Below are 22,970 nucleotides of genomic sequence, written 5' to 3'. Positions count from 1 at the left end.
GTTATGGCAGTTAAAAAAACACTTTGGACTGGATGTGTCATTTGGAGTAAGAGCAGGAACTGGCTGTGATGGCTGCAATGAGGCAGGAGTGACTGTGCAAGTTGGGATGAAATTGGGAGTGGTTGTGTGAACTGTGGGGAGAGGATCTTGTGAATTAGGAGCTTTGGTGATTGCTAGGGTGGCCACTCATGCATTCCGAGAATACAAGACATATGGTAATTCCAGGAATGGCCTGGGCCCCTGCTAGCGTGACCTACCCCCCCACCATGCCACATGGGGGGGATGCCATTTTGAGGAATACGCTGCCCTGCTTCTGTGACCTCACCTGCATGGTGTGGGAGGTCACACAGTGGAGCAAAGCTTATGCTCTAATAAATTTGTTAGTCTCTAAGGTGCCACAAGGACTCCTGTTCTTTTTGCGGATACAGACTAACACGGCTGCTACTCTGAAACTCCTCAAAATGGTGTCTCCAACATCCGATACGGCACAAATCCACATCTGGTTTTGTCTCAGTCCCAGACAGGGGACAAACTGCCCAACAGGTGGCCCGTTGGGTTTAAAACCTCACCAGCAGCTTCCCTGGCCAGAGCTGGGGCAAAGGCTGGAGCAGCTGTGCCTGCTGGAATCCATATGTAGTGCTGTTGTTGTAACGCGCTGGTCAGCCAGGCCGCTTTCGCTTCTCACGCCTGGGAGGGAGGCAGCGCTGGGGCAGGCAGCGTCCGTCTTGACGGGGATGGCACGAGGCACAGGCCTTTCCAGACAAGCCATGGCGGCAGGAGGCCTTCCGCCCAGCAGGCTGGTGGCCTGGCCGGCCCCACTGAGCAGGGGAGGGTCTGGCACGGGGTGGGGGGAGCACATGGGGTCCTGGGCCAACGGACAGCTCACAGCACCTGGGGCGTGGGGCCAACCCGGGCAAAAGCGCCCGCCTGTCGGGGGGGGGTGTTCCCCATTCACCCCAATGGGGCCTCTCCTCCCCCCTCACTCCTTCTTCCCAGGGACCCCGGCCCTGCCCATGTCCACTTTTCCCGCTCTTAGTTGACGCCTCCGCCCCGCCCCCCCTGGCGCCACGACGCTTCCCTCTAACGCCCGGACGCCGGAAGGCGTGAGGCCGTTGGGCGTGCTCTGACCCCGGAAGTGCTTGTGGACGGGGGAGGCACTTCCGGTGCGGCGGCCGGGTTCTCCCCGGCGTTCGGTCGCCAGAGGCGGGGAGGTTCCTGGCACCGCTTCCCCAGGGGCCGTGGCGCGTCCTGGGCCGGGCCGTCTCCCCGGCATGCTGGGGCGGCCGCCCCCCTCGCCGAGCGCAGCCTCCCGGGCCCGCGGCCGCCTATGTCGCTCGCTGGCCGCTCCGCCGCTGCCCCCGCCTCCACGCAGCTGCGCCGGACTCTGTGCCCCGGCTGGGATGTGACCGGCCCGCGCTCGCCCGGTGCTGCCGAGTGAGTCACCGCCGGGGCCGCGGCGCCCTGCCCCCAACACCCCGGCCTGGCGCCTCCCGGCTGCCGCTGGCCCGTAGGGGATCCCGGGGCTGCGCCTGGTTGTCCACCCCCCGCCCCAGTAGCCCTGGGCTCAGCGGCGCCTGGCGCGTTACTGGCAGGGGCAGCTGTTCCCCGTGACAGGTGACAGCGCCGCCCGCCCTCGTGGAGCTGCTAGGGCAGACCGTGCGCTGCTTGTAGCCTGGGTCTTGCCGAGGCAGAGTGGTCGAGTTTAGGGAACGTGCTAGTTAAGCCAGACCTCAGCATGACTCTTTCTAGTGCAGGTTTGCGTTGTGTAGCTGGTTGTGTCCTGCCGAGGCATAAGGCAGGGCTGAGGCCTTTTTCTGTATTTTGTTCTGCTGTGGTGGTCATGTGGATCCTGAAATCCTGACTCTCGTGTACTTAATAAAGCCTGTCAAGTAGCCGAGGGGTAGCCGTGTTAGTCTGAATCTTTAAAAAGCAACAGAGGGTCCTGTGGCACCTTTGAGACTAACAGAAGTATTGGAAGCATAAGCTTTCGTGGGTATTGAAGAAGTGAGGTTCTTACCCACGAAAGCTTATGCTTCCAGTACTTCTATTAGTCTCAAAGGTGCCACAGGACCCTCTGTTGCTTTTTAATAAAGCCTGCTTCAGAATAAATGGAGTGGACACCTCGCAGGATAAAATATTATTTATCCTCCATGCTCATTCAATGTTTGGCCTTGCTTTTGTGAGCCTGGACAATCAGATAAAGTGGTTTTTGGAACTGTCCACTGAGACCTGGGCTTAAAAAAAAAAAATCAAACTCATTTCATGGTGGCTGCCCCCAAATCTGGTGCATAACAACTTTTAGGTGCAGCTACCCTGGGCTGGATTTGAATTAGCAATTTAAAGGAAAAGGGCTGGTCCCATGAGCCACCTAATCTTCCTTATCACAGTACCGTATTGTGATTACCTTGAATACATTGGAGGTCTGTGCTGTACTTATGTCCACTAGTGTCCCTCTGTGGTTTTGTACTGTACAAAACTCAAGAAATAGAATAGTGAAAATAAATCTCAATATCTGATCTGTTAATGGAATGAAGGGTCAGTGCAGTCTTCTGTTTATGAAGATGAATTAAAGACAATTTACTAAAACTGAAGTGTTTGAAGTTTCTGAAGTTATGCATTTTTAAATGGTCTGTTTTAGCAATGGAGGCTCAGTATGATGGCACTGAAGTAACTGTTGTGATGGAGGAAATAGAGGGCACCTACACCTATGCATCTCCAGTACCATCTAAGAAGAAGAAAAAATACAAAAGTCCTGGAGATCAAGGGGAAAAGGCCAAAAAACCCAGGTGAGCTCCTCTGTCTTCCTTGCTTAGTTAATCTCTAGCTTTGTACAGTTTAGGAACAGTATTCATTACCTTTGGTATAAGACTTACCTCTGCAATATACTTGGTCTGGTTTACTTATTGCCCTAAACAATTGGTACTCAGCTCAGAAGAGAACATTTATATCCTATATACAGGAATATAGCCTTACCACTTTGAAATAATGTTATGTATGTACCGTACCTTTCTGATAACTGCTATTGCTTGACCAGAGTCCTGCAATCTCTGCAATTCCGTGGCTGGGGTGGGGGGGGGGGACCCTCTTTACTGCAGAATTGCACTCCAGAATTTAAAATGTCATTTAAAAAACATTGCAACTACAAGGGGAGCTAAAAAACACGCTTATGTTGCCTGTCTGAGTTGCAAACAGCCTGAAACTGTAGCTCTAATGGGGAGCAACTTCATTCATCTCAGTCGGGTATTGACTGACACCTAATGACAACTTAAAGTATTAAGGGTCATAGTAGAATGTTTTATCAAATTAAACATTAGTATTGACATTTTAAATAAGTCTTTTTAAAAAATGAGTCTGAGAATTTCTAGTCTGCTGCTCTGGAGTGTGGCAGAATTTCGGCCAACATAGTCACTGAGTACATGGAGCCTTGGTTATAAAATAGAGCTGAGTCATGAACAGGTAAAGCACTTCCTCAAATGAAAGCAAAGGAAAATAAATTAGTATTTTAAAGGCAGTAAAATCATATAACCAAGGGCTCCACAATTCAAACAGTTCCCTCTTTGAACAGGCCCCTGCCAACCCCCGCTCCTTTATAATTAGGGACCTACCGAATTCACAGTACATTTTGGTCAATTCACAGTCATAGGATTTTAAAAAAAATAGTAGGTTTCAGCAATTTAAATCTGAAATTTCATGGTGTTATAATTGTAGGGGTCCTGACCTAAAAAGGAGTGTGGGGGGGTCACGAGGTTATTATGGGGGGGGGGGGGTTGCAGTACTTCTACCCTTACTTCTGTGCTGCTGCTGGTGGCGGTGCTGCCTTCAGAGCTGGGTGGCTAGAGAGTGGCAGCTGCTGGCTGGGAGCCCATTTCTGAAGGCAGAGCCGCCGCCAGCAGAAGCGAAGTAGTAAGCATGGTATGGTATTGCCACCCTTACTTCTGCACTGCTGCCTGCAGAGCTGAGCCTTCGTTCAGCAGCCGCCACTCTCCAGCTGCCCAGCTCTTAAGACAGCAGTGCAGAAGTAACGTGGCATGGTATGGTATTGTCACTCCTGCACTGCTGCTGGCAGGGTGCTTCCTTCAGAGCTAGGCACCATGCCAACAGCAAACCATTCTCTGGCCCGCCAGCTCTGAAGGCACCATAGAAGTAAGGGTGGCAATACTGCAACCATCCTGCAACTCCCTTTTGGGTCAGGACCCCCAATTTGAGAAATGCTTGTTTCCCCTGTGAAATCTGTATAGTATAGGGTAAAAGCACACAAGACCAGGTTTCATGGGGGGAGACCTGATTTCATGGTCCGTGACATGTTTTTTCATGGCCATGAATTTGGTGGGGTCCTATTTATAATCCTAGTGGTCTCATTCTTTCTGAGAATCAGGAATCCAGAGTCCACAGCCCTCCTTTCTAAAGCTAAACTAATCTAAACAATCCCTTTATTCCCTGTAGCACTCACCTGCAACTGCTTACTCAGACCAGCCAGTTTCCCAAGTATCTGTCCTACCTAGAGTATTACTGGCTTCTTCCTTATATCCCCAGGCTTGGCCTGAGTTAGTCACATGACCTTCCTATCACATGACCAAAATCATTTTTCCACCTGTGGAGCTAATCTGATCTTGTCACAAGTGGGTCTGAGGCCCATCTCCTCTTAAGAGGTCAGTCATCCATTGACAGTACCCAATAATTGCATGTTTAATTTGTGATCTACCACTTTATGTCCACTAAAAGGTTAAAGCACTGTTAGTGACTCAAGTATGTTTCACATTTTGTTGAATGATTGATATTGGTCTGTGCGCCCAGTCCCCTAAGTCTCTTTACATGTCTTTACTTTTATTAATAAAGACTTTTCCGACTGTCTATGGAAAACAAGCCCATAAAAGTTCTCATAATTGCCCTTGAGGCCAGTATATGACTGGTGGTGTCTTTGTTTCAGGTGTGTTGTTAAGGAATAAACTTCAAGTTCAGTATCCACTTGTGTTTCAGATCCGCTTACCTCCTGTACTATTATGATATCTACTTGAAAGTACAGCAAGAGCTCCCCCACCTCCCCCAATCTGAAATTAACAAGAAGATCAGTGAGAGCTGGAGGCTGCTCAGTGTGGCTGAAAAAAGCTACTATTTGGAAAAGGCCAAACTGGAGAAAGAAGGATTGGACCCGGTAAGTCAATTTTCTTAAATAGTTTCACATTTCCTGCTATCCCTAGGCATATTTTTTTATTTATTTATATGAATCATCAGTTGCTGTATTCTTCGCTTTCTCTTGAAAATATGATGAGTAAAATATTAGGAAAAATCCTGAGTTGCCAGCTATTTTTGTACCTAATGTAAATTTGATTTTGGTGTCAAATAAGCATAGTTTCCAGTGTATTCAGAGGTAGTTGAGATGACCTCTCCATTAGAATTGAAGAGCTGCCCCTTTTCTGTAAATTTGCAAAGCATTTTGAGTCTAATGATATCTGATTACACTGGACTAAGTCACATTATAGTGCAGTACAGTGTAATGTAACCTGACAAAGCACAGTGTGTGAAAGGACAGAAGTAGACTAACTATATGTATGAGATAGATGTTTTAGACCAGGCCTAGAATATGGCTGGCTTAGTGGCAATGCAGATCATGATTATGTGGGAGAGAGACACTTAATTACAGATTTTGGTCTGTAGTCCTGCTTAGGTTAGGATTGTTGTAGAGTCTTGGGGGTGAAAAGAAGGTAACTTCTTCTGTTGCTCCAGCCAGCTAGCTAAGGAGCAGCATTGGCAGACTCCAAAAGGGCCCTGTCCAGTACCTACTGGTCAGAGGAATAGTGACTTTCTGGTAAGGCCTCCAGGATGAGTGGGATTAATGTGGGGGATTCTGAAGGCTCTGTTAGAGATGTGAAGGACTCGCCAGCAATCTGCCTTTGGAAGTTATTTGAACTGTAATGGATGCACTTAAAAAATAAACACCTCTTATCCATGATCATGAACCAAACCTACTTCCTTCTGTGTCCCTTGCTCCTCTATTCCATACTTTGTTTTGTCAACAGAACTCCAAGCTGTCCACTCTGACGGCAGTAGTTCCAGACATTCCAGGTTTCCGTAAAATCCTCCCTCGTTCGGATTACATAATTATCCCCAAAACCACTCTTCAAGAGGACAGGAGCAGGCAGCACCTAGAACTCTGCGTGGCACAGGGCCAAACAGCATCTGAAGGAGTAACCGCTTCCACCAACATCACCAGTGTTGCCCACGATGCCATGCAAAACATCCTTTCTATGGACTCGAGCCATGTTGGCATTTCTGAACAGTGCATTGCCATTGAAGGACTGGCAGAAGAGACTGCCTCATTTGGTCAGTCAGACACTATAGAAGAAGTAGTTGCTTCAGAGATTCTCTCTCATTATGTCAGACCCATAGCAGATAAAATGACTGGAGATATCCTCCTGGATGAGGCTTCTTTGGAAATAGGAGAGGGACATCCATATCAGACAACTAGCGTGGTTATTGAAGAGACTCTGGTTAGCAGCTGCAGAGACATCTCCAATGGGAGCATTGCTGTGGCACAACCCCAGGTTTCTGATGGTTTGTCTGTGGTAGCAGTGGTGACCGGGAGGGTAAGCTAAGCTAGTGATTGCTAGTAACTCTATATTTCTATTAACTTATTGCCTGATTTTTTCCTATAGCTGCTTAAAATCTTTATAGTGATTCATGCTGGCTGAAAGTGACATTAATAAATTACACCACTCCTGCTCCACAGCTCAACTAGATCAATAGTGATGGAAGCAGCAATCTTTGCTCATTATAAGTCAGTCAGAAATGCAGTGCAGTGTCTCGTCTCCTCCCTTCCACTATTAACCTCAGGCCTAAAAGATGAAGTGCTGGATCAAGCTGTGAGCTGTGGGTTTGATTCCACAGATATACTAAAGCACTGTTCTACGGTAGCTCTGTGTTTTATCTCTCTGTCCCACGTGGCTAACTTCCCAGCTGCAGAGGACTGAATGAGGACTCCTTTTGAATCCCTGGTGGTGTTAAGGATTCAGTGCCATAAAGCAGTTTCTGTTTAGGAACAGAGTATGTTGCTTTCATAGTGCTTAGATTGTGAAGAGAGTGACAATCTGATAATCCAATCGGCAGAGCACTCCCACTAGGCCTTCACTCCTGAAATCCTGTTAGTTGTACTGCTGGTGCCTCACTGCTCTATTGTATGATATGCTCTTAAATCGCGTGGTGAAGAGACGCTCAATAAAAGGGCAGAACATGGCTAGCTAGATGTGTCCCCCTGTCTGTTACGTACCTTTTCCTCTTCCTCTTTTTATTTTTAGGACACAGATGAGAGCAGCTCCTCCATGCCTACCACACAGTTTATTATGCTACCTCTCCCGGCTCACTCTGTTGTGGAGAACCCAACATCAATCAAACTGGTGAGTAAAGGAGGAGCTTGTATGTTTCTCTTAAGGCTTACTTACAGTAGTATATGAAAAGTGTTAGTTCCCTAAGGTAGACAAGACACACTAACTTGTCTACATTAGGCTGTTAACATATATTGGTACATATATTGACACCTTCCAACTCCTAGCCTAGACACAGATTTAAGAGGTTTTATCATGTTCTGCTCCTTTACCTTGACCAGATGGCTGTCACTTCCTCTCTCCTATAAGTTCCTGTATACTCTAGTGCAATAGCTTCAGATAAACTTATAAAATTCCATTTTTTTTTATATGAATATGGAAACAAATAATGCAGTCAATACAACCACCTTCTGTACTGCTTACTTTGATTATTTTAGGCTGTCTTCGCATTTTTTTGTAATGGCGCATGATTATACTGCATAGATTGACTGAGGAAGATGGAGGGGCTGGTAATTGTACTGAGACACAATTGAGGCTTTTGGTACCTAAGGAGAAATGGAAGGCAGTTCAGGTTTTTGTTAAAATCATCATCGGTGAGATATTTCACAATTTAAGAGTCCCCTTCAGATATTACAGTTAGCACCCACAGCGATGAATAGAGTAGTTCACGTCTCTTGGCTATTTGCAGACTGGTATGGCAATGAATCAGCTTACACTTGGTTCATGTTTCTTCACATTTATAAAGGATTGAGATAATTTTTAAAAATGCAAGCTTACCTCCTGCAGCAAGGGTTATATCTCGTGCCAAATTACACAGCCGCAGGAAACATGGGCCTTGATAATATTTAAGTGATTAATAAAGGGACCTAGATCTCTGAACCTCTAGGTTCTGACTATAACCCTGACTTTCACTAACCTTTTACAGGCAAAATACTTGACCTTTGTGTGCATCAGTTTGTCATCTGTAAAATGTGTAGTATTACTTGGTTTATGGAGGATTGTGGTGATTATGGAGTTAGTGTTTGAGTGCTTACTGGTAGAGAATGATGATTGTGAGGTGGCTTTATTTACCTAATTCTGCAAAGACATTGTTGGCAACCCTTTTGTTTCAGACAACCACTTACACCCGCAGGGGCCATGGAAACTGCACCAGTCCTGGTTGTTCTTTTACTTATGTCACCAGACACAAACCGCCAAAGTGCCCAAAGTGCGGGAACTTCCTGGGAGGGAAATGGATCCCAAAGGTACCTTTCCACATAACTTTCTTTTATTTCTAATGACCGAGTCTCAGCTGGAAAGTGACACTTGTGTAAATACCTGTGAAACCCCAAAGTCTGTGTGCTAGGCAAGTCAGAGACCTGAGGAAGCGAATCGCTGTCCTTTTCTGCCAGTATCTCTGCTTGAGCAAGTCACCAGTGAGATGGTTAGACTTGTTTTCTATCACAGAGCTCTTTTCTGGATTTCTTGTCTCTGTGCTGAGGATGCCACTTATGTAGTAATCATGAATAAAAGGGACAACCTTGTGAAGCCCTGACCCTTAGACAGGACACTGTTCCTTTCTTGCTTTCTCACTGCAACATGATGCTAGTATTTGAAAGATGCCCACCAAACCTGCTTACAGCATCAAATGAACTTAGGGACTCAGTTCAACCACTTGTCTCATGGTCTTTTTATAGACAGGTGGGTAAACAAAACAAGCATTGTCTTGTCTGGTATGGAGCCATTTTAGCAGGGTAAGATTCCACTACAGCATTTTTACCATGATCTCAAAGGGAAACAAACAGCAAACTTCAAAATACAGAGGACAGTTGGAACACTTGGGCGCCAAGCCACAGGAATTCCAGAACCACTACCCTCCTCCCCACTACAGTCTGGGTCAGCAAGGTTCTGTGTGTAACAGACCTGGCTGCTCACTTAGTATACTTAGCTCCTAGATTGGGTGTGGTGGAAAAGGCAGCTCTAGAGAGCTGGAGCTGTAAAAGAGAGGGCAGCATATTTAGAGAAAGCAATGGATGAATGAGTTCTCAGGTGGCTATTTTGATAGTAATGCTGATGTCCTGAGTGGGTTTAAAAAATGACTAAAGTCTGGTCTATGCTTAAAATTTGGAACAATCTAGCTATGAAAAAAGTCACACCCGAGTGCCATTATTAAGCCAACCTAACCTCCAGGAAAGATGTGGCTAGGTTGATGAAATAATTCTTTCGTTGACCTACCCACTGCTGCTCAGGAGGGTGGATTGCCCACATTGACTGGAAAACCCCTTCTTTTGCCATAGCATGTGTCTACACCAGGGGTCGGCAACCTTTCAGAAGTGGTGTGCCAAGTCTTCATTTATTCACTCTGATTTAAGGTTTCGCGTGCCAGTCATACATTTTAATGTTTTTCGAAGGTCTCTTTCTATAAGTCTATAATCTAGGACTAAACTATTGTTGTATGTAAAGTAAATAAGGTTTTTAAAATGTGTAAGAAGCTTCATTTAAAATTAAATAAAAATGCAGAGCCCCCCGGACCGGTGGCCAGGACCCAGGCAGGGTGAGTGCCACTGACAATCAGCTCGTGTGCCGCCTTCGGCCCGCGTGCCATAGATTGCCTACCCCTGGTCTACACTATGGCGCTTCAGTGGGTGCTGCTGCTATTGCACCTGTAGTGTAGACCTGGCCTCACGCTGTGCAATGAGAAGTGTTTGTGAAAAAGGCATGACGGGATAGAACATTTTGTATGTACTGTTAGCAAGGATCTCCGTGTATGAAGAGAGAGAGTTTGTTCTGGCTTTATATACAAGTGTACTGCTCAGACCCTTGCCTTGCTGCTCCTCTAGCCAATGTTAAGCAGCCATCAGCGCATCAGCCAAGATACGAATGTGTCTTGGATGTGGAAGTCTGGAGCTCTGAAACGTCTGGGATGTTCTGATCTTTTTGTTCTCTTTCTAGGAAAAGCAACCGAAAGGCAAAGCTGAGCAGAGTTCAGGGATCCCCCTCAAAGCACCAGGGGCTAAACGAAGCCAGCAGCCAGTAGCCACAGGGCAGACAGCTGCTCAGGAGGATGGCACCAAGTCTTCTCTGGAAAGCTCTGAAGCGGTCAGCCAGCTACTGAATGCAGTGCCTGTTCAGGAGCAGATACAGGAGACTGAATGGGAAGAAGTGATCATCTCCGAGGCTCACATCCTTGCCAACAATGTGCAAGCCCAGGACAGAGGGAATGCAGCAGCAGTGACGCTGGCTAAAGATAGCGATGTGCAGGGCAACTCCTTCGAGCAGCCCGAGAAAGACAGCGTAGGGACAGGGCCACAGCCATCTGTTGAGATGACAAGTCCACTTCCCAGTCCAACTGCCACTGTCAAAAAGCCAATGGGGTGAGTCAGTTTTGAGTGATTCATAGAGATGTCACACTGAGCCATCACTTGTGTGTGGCAGTGTGCATGGTACTGGCCTCTGAGCTTCTTGGATGGCTCATTTAGGTAACAAGTGAATCAGGATAAATCTGAGGTCAGAGATTTGTCCTCCAGTCCTTCAAAAACATCGTAGCTATTAGTTTTGCTCTCTTCCATTCTACCCTCTGCCATGGTATGTGACTGCACTTCACTGGCATAGGTGGAACTTTTGCTACAACGGCACTTCTTGTCTTTCAGAATTGATGCTCTTGCTGCTGCACCGAAAGGACAAGAACTGAAGAGCAAACCAAAACCCAAGCCCTCCTTACTGGCTGCTGCAAGACCCATGAGAGCGATCCTACCTGCCCCTGCTAGCTTGGGGAGGGAAGCCCGCACAGAGCATCTCAGCAGCCAACCGGGCTTTCCAAGTAATGGTAAAAGCAAGAAGCCATCCACAATAGGTTTAGACAGCAGAATCGCCTTAAGCATGGGGAGAAGGAGGCAATTAGCACATGGCATGTAGTGGAATGCTATATTTGGAGTGACTTGCTGGCTTGATGTTACAATGTTAATGCCCTACAAAGACCTTTTAGAAGTACTTGTTTGGATTACAGGCGATTTAGAGTTCAGTGGGTCTGTTGTAGTCACCAGTGGACTCTTTACAAAGTTAGCTTTCGGCAGCTGACCCCTCCGCTGGACAGAATGGGATTTGCAAAGCCTGATTTGATCAGTTCAGGTTCAGAGGACAGCAGCTCCACTGTGTCCCGTGGCTGCATTTGCCAAAGTTGTCAAAGTAAAACAAAAAGATTTCACACACTTAACCTGCAGTTTTCTTTCCTTCTTCAAGATAAGCATTCCCCTGTGAGAACCTCGGGCCTGAAGCCCAGTACGTTGAAGCAGTTGGGTCAGTCTGTCCTACAAACATCTAGCATTAGTGAGCGAAAGGTGAGTGATTCTTGCTTTTCCAAATGCACGTTCTCTTGCACTTGGATTTCTCTGCTAGGTTCAGGGTAGGATTTCACTCTTCTGACCTGAATGTGTAGAAACTGAGTATAAATCTGGTAACCCCTTGATGATGGGATTTGTGTCTAATGTTACTTAGGCCTGGTCAATGCTGGGGGGTGGGGAATCGATCTAAGATACGTTGACTTCAGCTACACTATTCTTGTAGCTGAAGTTGTGTATCTTAGATTGACTTACTTTGCGTCCTCGCGGCGCAGGATCAACAGCCGCTGCTCCCCCTTTGACTCCGCTTCTGCCTCTCACAGTGGTGGAGTTCCAGAGTCGATGGGGAGTGTGTTCGGGGATTGATTTATCGTGTCTAGATGAGACACGATAAATCGATCCCCGATAGGTCGATCACTACCCGCTGATCCAGTGGGTAGTGTAGACGTACCCTTAGTATGTGAGATTTATGAGGCAGCATAGGCTAGTGGTTGGAGCACAGGACTTTGGAGGCAAGAAATGCTGAGGTCTAATCCTGGGTCTGTTGCTCTGTGGTCTTGGACTAGTCCTTCCATTCGCTTCTTTGATACCCCTTTGAGATAACTAAGGAGGGGTTATTTGGGGGATCTGTTAGTGCTTTGAAGATGTGATGTGTGATAGAAGTACTAAGTATTATTCTTGCATGTGTGCTGTGAGACTGACTGGTTAAGAAGCAAAGCTGTTAGAATAAGTTTGAGTTTTAACCCTATAATTTGCAAAGTACTAAAATCCTTTGTTACTTAATGGCTTTAAAAGAAGATCAGTGAACACCTTTAATAGTTACTGCTCGTGAGCTGTAATCAGTGCCAGATCTCTCAAACGTTTGATTTATATGCTTTTCCGCCCCCCCTCCCCCTCCTCAACTGCTTTCAATCTACAGCTCCACAGCAGCCCAACCAGCAGGGCATCTCAGGTGAAAGTAGTGGAGGTCAAACCAGACGTATTTCCCTCCTATAAATACAGCTGCACCGTAACTTTGGTAAGGGTCTTTTGGTCATTCGATTCCTGATGTGGGGCACCATTGAGCCTGTTTTGAGAAGTGGCAATATTCTTGAAAGGCAATTTGCTTTCCTCTTCATGGTTAGTGCTTTTGACCTGATAATTCTAAACTTGACAAGGCGCTGTGGGTACTCAAGCAATCACTTCTGGTTCTGCAGTCTGCTCCAAAGGCACAGCTTAGGATTTGGCTCTTTTAATTTTTAAATGCAAGTATTGTCCATGTAATGTGCTGCATTAACAGCACTAAACATCTCAGTCTCCTGCATGGGTAATGGTAGGGTAAACTTCCCTGCATGGCAGAACTAATATCTCAACTCTGTCCTGGAGGAGCCATCATTAGAGGGAAGAATGTAGGCCACAGTTTCCATGCTGATGAGATATGTTCTCTTGAGACTGCCATAAGAAACACCTGTTGCAGTGGTGGTTTTTGTGAAGTGACACCTCTCTAACAGGGCCTGGCCCGAGAGGTCAGATCCAGCTCTCAGTTTTTCCATGAACTGCTGTGCTGGCTTCAGCAGGTAGTGATTTCAGGTCACTACTGACCTGGGCTGGATTTGAGCCAGTGACAAAGTTGAACGGTTTTGTGTGGTATTACAAGTACTTTTTTGTCGCACAGTCCTTGTGATTGGCTTCTCAGTTATGCTCCTCCTCCTCTTGGCTTATCTCTCTAGAATGGTTCTACTCCTGTAACTTTCAGGCTTGCATGGAAATCTCCTGGCTCCTTGTGTGATTGAAAGAACTCGTGCTTTAGGTGTTTCATTGCTGACTTTCAATAGCTACATTGAATTAGAAAGTTTAGTGTTGTGTTTGAAATCATATTTGCTACTAACCCCTTAAAAACTGGATTTTTCTTGGTGCCCTTATGCAATTGTAATTCCCCCTTGCATTAATTCAGGAGGATCGAATATCCTTTATTGCTGAATTTGTTTCCTCTGCCGAGTATCTATGGTATTTGGAACTAGACTTAAAGCATACAGATTAATTGAACTGGTCCTCAAAGTAAGTGGCCAAGCCTGTGGTTTGTCCCCTGAAATTAAGTGTTAGACATTGCGGGACAGGATGTGCTATTCTGGCAGACTTCTGTTGGCATCTGAAAGTAAGATAGAAGAAAGTTTTGCCTCTCTTTTTCCAGGATTTGGGATTGGCAACATCACGTGGCAGAGGGAAGTGTAAGAACCCCTCCTGTAGCTATGTATATACAAATAGGCACAAGCCGCGGATATGTCCCAGCTGTGGCTACAACCTCGCCAAAGACAGAGCTGAGAAAACTGTGAAATCCCTGGTGAGTTATGTTCTTTCACGCTTGCTGAACTATTGAGTTAATTTTATTTGGTCTTTTAGATTCATAGATTTCAAAGCCATTGTGATTATCTGGTCTGACTTCCTGAGTAATACAGGCCATAGAATTCCCCTGAATAATTCCTAGAGCGTACTTATTTAAAAAAGCATCCAAGCTTGATTTAAAAGTTGCCAGTGATGGAGAATCCACCACAATCCTTGGTAAATTGTTCCAGTAGTTAATTACCCTCACTGTTTTAAAAAAAAAAAAAAAAAAAAAAAAAAAAAATTTTACCTCATTTCTAGTCCAAGTTTGTCTAGCTTCAGCTTCCAGCCACTGGCTAGTGGCTTTCTGGGTTGTATATAGAGCTGGTTGAAGCTCAGAATTTCCATTCTGTGGGAAATTGACAGTTTGAAATTTGTGTTTGCTCTGAATTAGAACAAAACCAAAAAGGGTTAAAAATTTTCCACAAAAATGAAATTGTTGGAAAAAAATGTAGTTTCAGGTTGATAGCAAGTTTGGTTCTGATTTTAACTTCAAAAAATTTCTTTGTTTGTAAAGGACTGTTCACTTCAAAGTAAAAGCATTAATTCCAAGAAAGTCTGGAACTTTTCTACCCTATTAAACCGCTTTTGTAAAAATGAAAAATTTATCAAAATTAACGTTCTTAGGTGAACGTTTAGATTCTGATGAAACAGCATCTGGTGACTGAAAAACGATCTGCTGGAAAATTGTCAACCCACTGTGTAGTGACCTCTTTTGGGGGCTATTCACTGCCCACAGCTGTGAATGGTAGTTTTCTCTGAGAATAGGTACTGCAGACTAATTGAACTCAATCTTACCACTGGGGGCACTCGGCAATTAAAAAAAATGCCTCATGGAGCAGATGAATATGGGGAAAAACCTCCTAAAACTAGTGAGCAGCATCAGCCTTGTCTGATTTGTGCGGTCTGAAGGAGATGAGGTCCCACGTTTGTAATCTGCTGCTCCTTTGTGACTGAGCTGTGGTGGCAAATGTCAGTTCAGTCTGTCCATTGTGTACTACCATATCGTGTTTGCAAGAGCTTGTAACTCAAATTTATGCCACACCTGAATTGTTGGCAGACAAATTCTCAGCCAGGATTGTGTCTTTTTTTAAAAATTTGAATAAAGTTGCTTTGGCTACTTTTATATCTAAAAGTGCTAATAATGAACTCTGGTTTCTTAAACTGCTTGTTTTTGTCACTGTGAGCAAATATCTGCTTCTGGATTTTATAAATTTAGTTTTGAAGTTCATTTGTGTTTTACATGCAAAATTGTTTTGGATAAAACCAAAGAGTTTGCCCTGTTCTTACATGCTGACTGAGCCTGCTAGCCAAGCCAGCTGCATGCCAGTCTGTGCAGTAAACTTGTTTCCTTCAGCTGTATTTTACTCTGAAGTACAAAATTGTTCTGCATACTGTGTGAAAGCTCCCCTCCCCCCCAGAAAAAAACACCTCAAATAACCCCATGTGAAACTCTCACATAGACAGATACTTAAAGAACATAATGCTTTCCTTTAACTGCTTCCTTAATGCACTAAGATGGGTTGGCATTTTTGAGAGAGACTCTGGTTTGTTTTTCTCCTTCTTGGGTTTTTTGAACTTCTGTTTTTTTTTCCCTGTTTTTTTTGGGGGGGTCACAGCCTTAACATTCCTGTAATATGTTTGTTTTTGTTGTTGTTCTGGAATCAATGCTGTCTACCCTTTTCTTTGACAGGCCATTTATCTTATCAGTAGGCTAGACAGAAATACAAACTGAAGCATTGGCAGGATGGTTTGTTTTACTGATTAAGTGGATTAGAGGCTGTCATGTTCTCTCTGTTCTGTTGAGCCCCCTAGTGTTTTGATTCTTCGTTTTCTATGTACGTTAGTTCTTTGAAGTGCTAGTCACTTGTATTTCCCTAGACTGCACCATAATCATTTTTTTTTTTTAATCCCAGCATTCAGTGCTGGACACTTCGTTTTCTCTTAACATTCAGTTGCTAATCATCTCCTCTGTGGATTTTTATCTTCTATGGACCATGCATTGTGTCTGACCATGTGTTATAGGGGAGGAGAATTTATGCAGTTGCCTGCAGTTAAGTAAATAGTTTGCAGAAATGTTAGTGTATATACCTTTGCTGTGCTCACCCCACGCTCTCCATTATCCAGTCTATATGGTAACGCTCCATCACCAAATTTTCTGAAGGCCTGCAAAGAATTGTTGCTTATGCAGAAGCTGGTAAATGATAGTAGGTGAGGTTTCCTCACTGCTGCATTCTGCCTATTTTTATAAATCAGTTCTACTGAAATAAAAATAATAAACAACCCAGCCCTTAAAGCTATGAGCTGCAGAGACAATGCATTGCCTAACAGAGCAGGGGACTGGAGTCAGCATTTCTGGATTCTATGCTGTTCTGACCGAGGACAGATTACTTAATAGCTCTGTATATGTTTACTTATCAGCAAAACGAATAGAACAGTTATTTACCTCTCAGGAGTGTTGAGGATTCATAATCCGCTTTTTACTCCATATTTGTCTGACAAAATCCAAGTGACATTTTGGCTCTCTTTCTAGGAGGTCAGCTCAGGTCTTCCTGATGTGTTGAACACCAGTGAACCCCTAACACAGTCTCAGAAAGAGATCCAGCGCCAGTCAACACTGCAGCTGCTGCGCAAGGTAATGCAAATCCCAGAGAATGAGTCGGAACTGGCAGAGGTCTTCACACTCATCCACGAACTCAACAGCTCACGGCTCATCCTGTCCAACGTGAGTGAGGAGACGGTCACCATCGAGCAGACCTCCTGGTCAAACTATTATGAGTCTCCATCTACGCAGTGCCTCCTCTGTAACAGCCCTTTGTTCAAAGGGGGACAGAAGTAAGATTCTGTTTTAGATTTGTGACTCTCATTCACCCTTACTCTGATGTTCTGTATTAAAGATGTCTTTGAGGAAAATACTCCTTTATCCTCTCCATATGAAAGCCATTGCAAAAACCATGTAACCTGCATCTCTGTAAGAAGTGCACATTTCCCTTAGCTCCCAAGATCAGCCTTACTCACATCTATGCTTATGTGAGTTTGGGAGTAGAAGTAGTAATATGTACTCAGGCCCTTTCTGCATCTGGTGTGGGTGATGGTGTTGAATGTAGTTCTTCTGAAAGTGAAGGACTTGCAAATCCTACCCAGAAGCAGGCAGTGTGTACATTTTCTATCCGTGCACCTCAGTCCTGATCCTGTAGTACCATCTGCTTATTCCAGTTCTATAGCATCTCATAGCTCTGCCTGACCTGCAGGATTTCTGTTACTCAGAACACTTGAGTCCCGAATGCTCATGCCATCGTGTCAGCCTGTGTCCAGGCATGAAAACTGACAAGTATTAATCCTTGTGCAGCTACCATCTTTGAGATTAACTCCAGATTCTTTTGAAGTGCAGCAACAATGATGCTCATCCTGTCACAGCTCTTGCACTCCTTTGATTGTTAGCTTTCAAATGAATGCTTGAAGTTTAACGTATGATGCATAACCACAACCTTAAACTCTCTTCTTCCATTGAATTACTTGTCCCTATGGCCCTTTTTGTACTTTGAGATTTTAGGAGATTGGGTATGAGCTGTCTCTGGGTTTCTCCAGGTTCAGATTAAAGTTTCACACCCTTGAGGTTTGCTTTCCTACAACAGGCGAGTTCAGCGGGTTGAGTGAGCGTTCAATCTAGATTTAAATCTTATTTGACATCGGCTTCTGGTTGCTAATCCCATTTTATTTTTCCATTCTTGATGCTTTATGAAGTGCACAGTGAGGCAGATGGGAAAGATGCAGTAGTGTAAAGCCGCAGGATTATAGATGTGCTGTAATTCTACATGTTCTCTGTTCTCATTTTGTTGCCGGTCAGAGTGCTTGCTGTGTGGATCCTGTTAGTTGTGATGGGTCGTGCATAGACTCTCCAAGTTTAGCCTAGGTTTGATTCTGTCTGTCTTTAGAACTCAGACCGATGTTTTTGGGAAGAATCTTGGCAATCAGTTGCCTTCCCATCTCCTCAACTAGTGACTGGTGTGGTTGCTCGCTAGTGGGATAATAGTGTTTTGTTTTTTTTGTTTTGTTTTTTGCCCCCTGCTTGTATGTTACAGTTCTCTCGCTGGTCCACAGGAGTGCTGGTTGCTGACTGCTAACCGGTTACAGGTGGTTACTGCCCAGGTCAAAGTGTGTTTGAATCTGCAGTGCCTGGCCTTGCATAGCTTCACGGATATATACACAGGTAGGAAAAAACAAGCTATCAATAGGCTAATCTATAGAGACCAATATGCAGAAATCTGGGGCTTCTGGACTATGAAAGAAGAGTCCTCCTTGTACAGAAAAGATCTCTTCTCTCCAACCTAACAAACTTGAATTTTTGGATTGAGAAGTGAGCTGCTGCTCTTCCTTACTGAGGTATATGTTAGTCCCTATAGTGACTGAGAGCACACCCCACTTGTCTTTGTATATGCACATAGTAAATCATTCTTTCTGTGTTGCAGACCATGAGCGCTCAGGCTCAGCTGAAAAATTCTGAAATTCCATGGACTTCCCAGCCCTTGTTGGCTGAGGGAATTGAAGCTGGGATCATTGTAGGTTTTGTAAAGCAGTGCAGGGCTGGGTGCTGTTACAATTAAAGGCAAGACTCGAAAGGGAGCTAATCCTACAGTAGTGCAAGGAGAGGGAATACATGCCCCAGAAGGCCTTTCTAGACATAATGTATGTGACTTTCTAAACCAAACTCAGCATGACTCATTTAGTGGTAAATGAGTGTGTTTTATGTTCGGTGTCTGTGGAATTCTAAATCTTCCCCGGTAACTGCTGTATTGTTTGTTTGTTAAATTGCAGGCCTGTTCAACGTGGGTAACAAGTTGTTAGTGAGCCTGGACCTTCTGTTCACTGTCCGAAACCATATTAAACTGGGAGAGGATCCCAAAGTGGCAGTTGGCAGCATCCTGGAATCTGTGCAGGAACAGACCGGTAAGGTGCTCCCTGGCCCTTTCTCGAAACAGTGACTATTCTGAACTTGCTGACCTCTCTCTTCTCTGAGAATTGTGAGGAGAGGGGTTTGGGTTTAATTTTAGGTCAAAGTAGTAAGTGACTACTGGATTATAAAACTCAGCCCTTCTGAGGATTAATGTATTTCTGTTGAGCTGGGTAGGATTTTGGTTTTGAGAGAGTTTCTACTGTGTGTGTTTGAAAAGATACTGAATTCTCTGTATCCAGACCAATGGAAATGGCTGTAGTTCGCAATCAGTCAAATGTATTGTTTGGTGGCTGCCATCTTCTGTGAAAGGGGCAAAATTGTGTCTCCCTCTCAATCTTTCACCCGAACTCTACTGCCTCCATCCCCATCTTCCCAGCATATAACATTGTATAGCCCCCTTCTGCCCGGGCATCCTTAACGTCTCCTCTGCAGAAAGGAAGGACTACTCCTTTCAGTGGCAGTTTATAGGCAAAATGGGTGGACTTACTCTGGCAGATAATCTGTTTGCAATGCCAAGAACAGCAGGGGGTAAAAAAGGAAAAGGGGGAAAATAAGGCCTGAGTTCTTTGTTCAATCAGGTGAACTAGGCAGCTGGCCTGGAGACTTCCCAGTGTGTTGAGTTCAGGCTGAGAAGGCAGCTAGGGTCCTAGGTTAGGCTGGAAGGGAGATCGATCATTGATGCCTGGGGGGTGGGTGCTCGGAGCTATGGAATGTCACACACTGGGCAGATGGAGGTGTGGCTGGAAGTGCCCAGCTGATTGGGAAAGTGATATGGCACCAGGGAATAGCCTTCAGGAAGTGAGATCCGAGCCATCCTTAGCCATAGGCCTACCGACGACACCGGTGTTTCAGTGTTAATGTTCTATTCTTTCTGAACCTTTATTCATTCAGCCTTTGATAGAAAATGGCCCATATAGCCATTAACTTCCTCCTTTCCAAGCAACGGAACACGTGGCTTTTTGCTTCTTGAAGTGCTTTGGTTAGGGGTTACTTGGGTTAACTTAAAACCTTGTTTGTCTAAAAATCCTTCCGGGGGGATGTTTCATTTTAAAATGGATTAGACTATGTGTCTGCATCTTGTTTGCAACATGTCACTGCCAGTCTTCCTGAGCTATTGATGCTTGTTCTTATTAAGTGGGGGTTTTGTGGTCCTACTCGGCTCTCTGAGGAATCCAGAAACATTATATACATCTCTCTTCTGGAACTGTCCAGTTGCCTCTGTGAGGCTTTTTCCTTATCCGTGATCTCAGCAATTGAGATTCCCCAGGGGAAAGACACTGACACCCTGAAGTAAAATTGCTTCCAAGAACTATTAGAGATTCACTCTTGTCCAGCTGTTCTGAGAGCTCGCCTTTGAAAGTGTTCACGTTCGAGCCAGACTTGGCCTGTTGCTTAGAAAAGCTTTTCAGTCTGGCTGCGGGGCGACTTTGGACTAGGAAAGCGCCATTTCAAACAGTACCTGGGTGATCAGTTCTCCCCAGACATTTCGTCGAGATAAATCTATGGAGTGTGTTTTGTTGGTGAGCAGTGAGCTCTCTCTCCATTGGCTTTAGGAAGCGAAAGCTGTGTGAATGCAGTTTGAGTAAACCGTGCAAATGACCTCAAAAGTAACCTGCTCTTTTCTTCCCAGAGAAAACCCTGAGCCACGAGGAGCTGAGTCAGGTCCAGGAGCTGCTGTGCAGTGGCTATTGGGCCTTTGAGTGCCTCACTGTCCGGGACTACAATGATATGATCTGTGGAGTCTGTGGCATTGCCCCCAAGATTGAGATAGCCCAGAGGAATGCAGAAAACGTCCTGGCGCTAAAGAATGTCGAGGTAAATTAAACAAAAGCTGGAGGGAGCATTTGTGACACAGCATGTCCCTGTTCTACAGTCGCTTCCCCGAGAGAGCCCCACGTGTGCAGAAGTGACTCACCAGTTAGTGCCTCCTTGTGGCTGGGCGCAGAATTGCTGGGCCTTCCCTTTGGTTGCCTCCTGTTGGTTGCCTCAACTGGTGTCTTCTGTGGGCTAGCCCTTAGGTCATGTAAAAGTTCCCTCCCCCTTCTGGGGTATCTAAGTCCAGCTGTAACACAGGCCCCACGCAGGTTTCTCCCAGCTGGCCTCTTCATAGTCCCTTTGGGCCAGCAGCAAAGTCCTTCCAAATCAATAAGAATTGCACTCTTCTTTCGCAGAGGAGCATATCCCAGTGCTCCAGAATAAAACACCGCTAAATATCTTTCACCCCCCTCTAGGCTTTAGCTTCTCATCATCAGCTCCTGGTTCCCCTCGTGGAATACTGGCCCCAGGACAGCCTCCTGGAGCCCAGCCCTTTGTTCCAGGGGACCCAACACAGAATCTAGCTCCACTCCTGTGGCTTAACTCTCCAGCTACAACTCAGTTCAAGTGTTCTCCTCCACAGCCAGCCCTTAACTGCTGGGCTTCCTCCCTTTTAAAGTCCTACACCCAGCACAGGTGTGGCAAGGCAGGGCTAATTAAACAGGGCTAGCTAACCCCAGGTCTCTTGGCCATAAAGGGGCAGGCCCCCAGGGAAAGTCTCAAGAAGACGTTTGCTCAGTCTAATCTTAGTAATTCATAGTCATTACACTCAAGGACTTTGTCTAATAGGAGCATGCAGCCTGACCCAATGCTGTCCATATGTTATCCTCTCTGGGGGGAGAGATATTTTAGATAAGGAGTTTGGAAAAATAGGGTCTGGCCTATTTTTCACACCACTGAGCCAACAGGATTCTGGTGTAAGAGAGCTGAGTGGAACTCTCAGATCACCATCCTCTTATGTATTGACTTTGAAGCATCCTTCTGATTTTGTTAGTAACAGTTTCTCTGAGGTGTCATGGGGTGTTTTCCTAACTCACAGAGAAGCGATTAGTGGTACGTAGTAACCCCTGTTTCTAGTTAAAGTAGATTGGTCTGAATCCTTGTAGGCAGAAAGGTCCTGTGGACTCCAACCCCATATATAGTAAGGAGACCCCCAGCTCCTCTTCCTACTCTGGACGGTGTGCGTGTTAGCCTTATGCTTCTGTTTCAAGTCACAAGTAGATACAGAGCTGTCTAGAAATGACGCGTGTGTGCTGTTGAATAGATGATGTGTTTGTTCTCTCACCTCTGTTAGTTTACCTGGCCAGAGTTCTTGTCATCCAGCGAGGTAAATGTGGAAGATTTCTGGTCCACGATGGAGACAGAAGTGATAGAGCAGGTGGCGTTCCCATCTAGCATCCCGATCACCAAATTTGATGCCTCTATTGTTGCCCCCTTTTTCCCACCACTAATGAGAGGAGCTGTGGTTGTCAACACCGAGAAGGACAAGAACCTAGATGCACATCCGGTGCCAGGTAACTCGCTGCCATAGAGCTCCTGGTGGAGTCTTTAGATCCACCAAAGCCATAGGGGGATGTGTAGATCAAGTTTTGATATCTCTAATTATGAATTCCAAATGGGGGGGACTTGGCCTACCCAGGGGAGTCTGAATGCTTTAGCTGTGATCTGCTGGAGACAAGATACAGGGAAATTTAAGTGAACATTCCATTGCTCCAAATAAAGTACATCAAAGTCTATAAATAGAATGTGTTTTCAGAATGTTACATGGAGATTAGTCACACTCAGCACTTGCTGAAACTGTTAAAATACTCTTTATTCTGTTTTGTGAAAATTTGTATTCTGTAGCTGCAGACAGTACCTGTTTTGTGCTGCTGCTGAGACCCCAGAGGGGCGTGGCTTAGGTCTGTATGGGGAATAAAAGGAAGAAAGGACCAGATGATGGGCAGAATACCGCTCCGATACCACAACCTACATTTATTTCTGGTTAATGCCTTTAATATGCTGGGTCAGGACATCTTGTTTTAATCATATAGACTAGTGAGCCATGAGTGAATAACTTGCATTGGAGTTGGATTCACCATTACCAGCTCTTTCCTTACAACTCTGGTTAGCGGAGACACTGAAACTTTACCTTGCATTGGAGAGATCTGACTCCCAGGGCTTATTAATGTCTAAGGGGGAGTGAATTTAAAAAAAAAAAAGTTA

The 22,970-nt window shown here is 45.3% G+C and overlaps 1 protein-coding gene across 5 annotated transcripts in view; it reads left to right on the top strand.

Moving 5' to 3' along the window:
* Window positions 1–1,180: 1,180 nt before the first annotated feature.
* Window positions 1,181–22,970, top strand: part of HMGXB3 (HMG-box containing 3) — a 65,451-nt gene continuing 43,661 nt past the window's right edge. For 2 of the 5 annotated variants that reach the window (XM_054037049.1, XM_054037048.1), the window contains exons 1-16: window positions 1,181–1,434; window positions 2,639–2,786; window positions 4,978–5,152; window positions 6,018–6,584; window positions 7,293–7,391; window positions 8,432–8,563; window positions 10,251–10,672; window positions 10,949–11,124; window positions 11,538–11,635; window positions 12,555–12,653; window positions 13,806–13,955; window positions 16,530–16,831; window positions 18,079–18,206; window positions 18,812–18,943; window positions 20,581–20,765; window positions 22,060–22,279. In XM_054037049.1, coding sequence (XP_053893024.1) covers window positions 2,641–2,786; window positions 4,978–5,152; window positions 6,018–6,584; window positions 7,293–7,391; window positions 8,432–8,563; window positions 10,251–10,672; window positions 10,949–11,124; window positions 11,538–11,635; window positions 12,555–12,653; window positions 13,806–13,955; window positions 16,530–16,831; window positions 18,079–18,206; window positions 18,812–18,943; window positions 20,581–20,765; window positions 22,060–22,279 — 3,031 coding nt within the window. In that variant the 5' untranslated portion in view covers window positions 1,181–1,434; window positions 2,639–2,640. The remainder of the gene's footprint in view (window positions 1,435–2,638; window positions 2,787–4,977; window positions 5,153–6,017; window positions 6,585–7,292; window positions 7,392–8,431; window positions 8,564–10,250; window positions 10,673–10,948; window positions 11,125–11,537; window positions 11,636–12,554; window positions 12,654–13,805; window positions 13,956–16,529; window positions 16,832–18,078; window positions 18,207–18,811; window positions 18,944–20,580; window positions 20,766–22,059; window positions 22,280–22,970) is intronic. The other 3 variants (XM_054037050.1, XM_054037052.1, XM_054037053.1) reach the window with 3 other exon arrangements.

This window comes from Malaclemys terrapin, chromosome 8 (assembly GCF_027887155.1).
Source record: "Malaclemys terrapin pileata isolate rMalTer1 chromosome 8, rMalTer1.hap1, whole genome shotgun sequence".
In the NCBI taxonomy this organism is placed as follows: domain Eukaryota; kingdom Metazoa; phylum Chordata; order Testudines; family Emydidae; genus Malaclemys; species Malaclemys terrapin.
The sequence above is the reverse complement of the archived record's forward strand: the minus strand, read 5'-3'. Positions and strand labels throughout refer to the sequence as shown.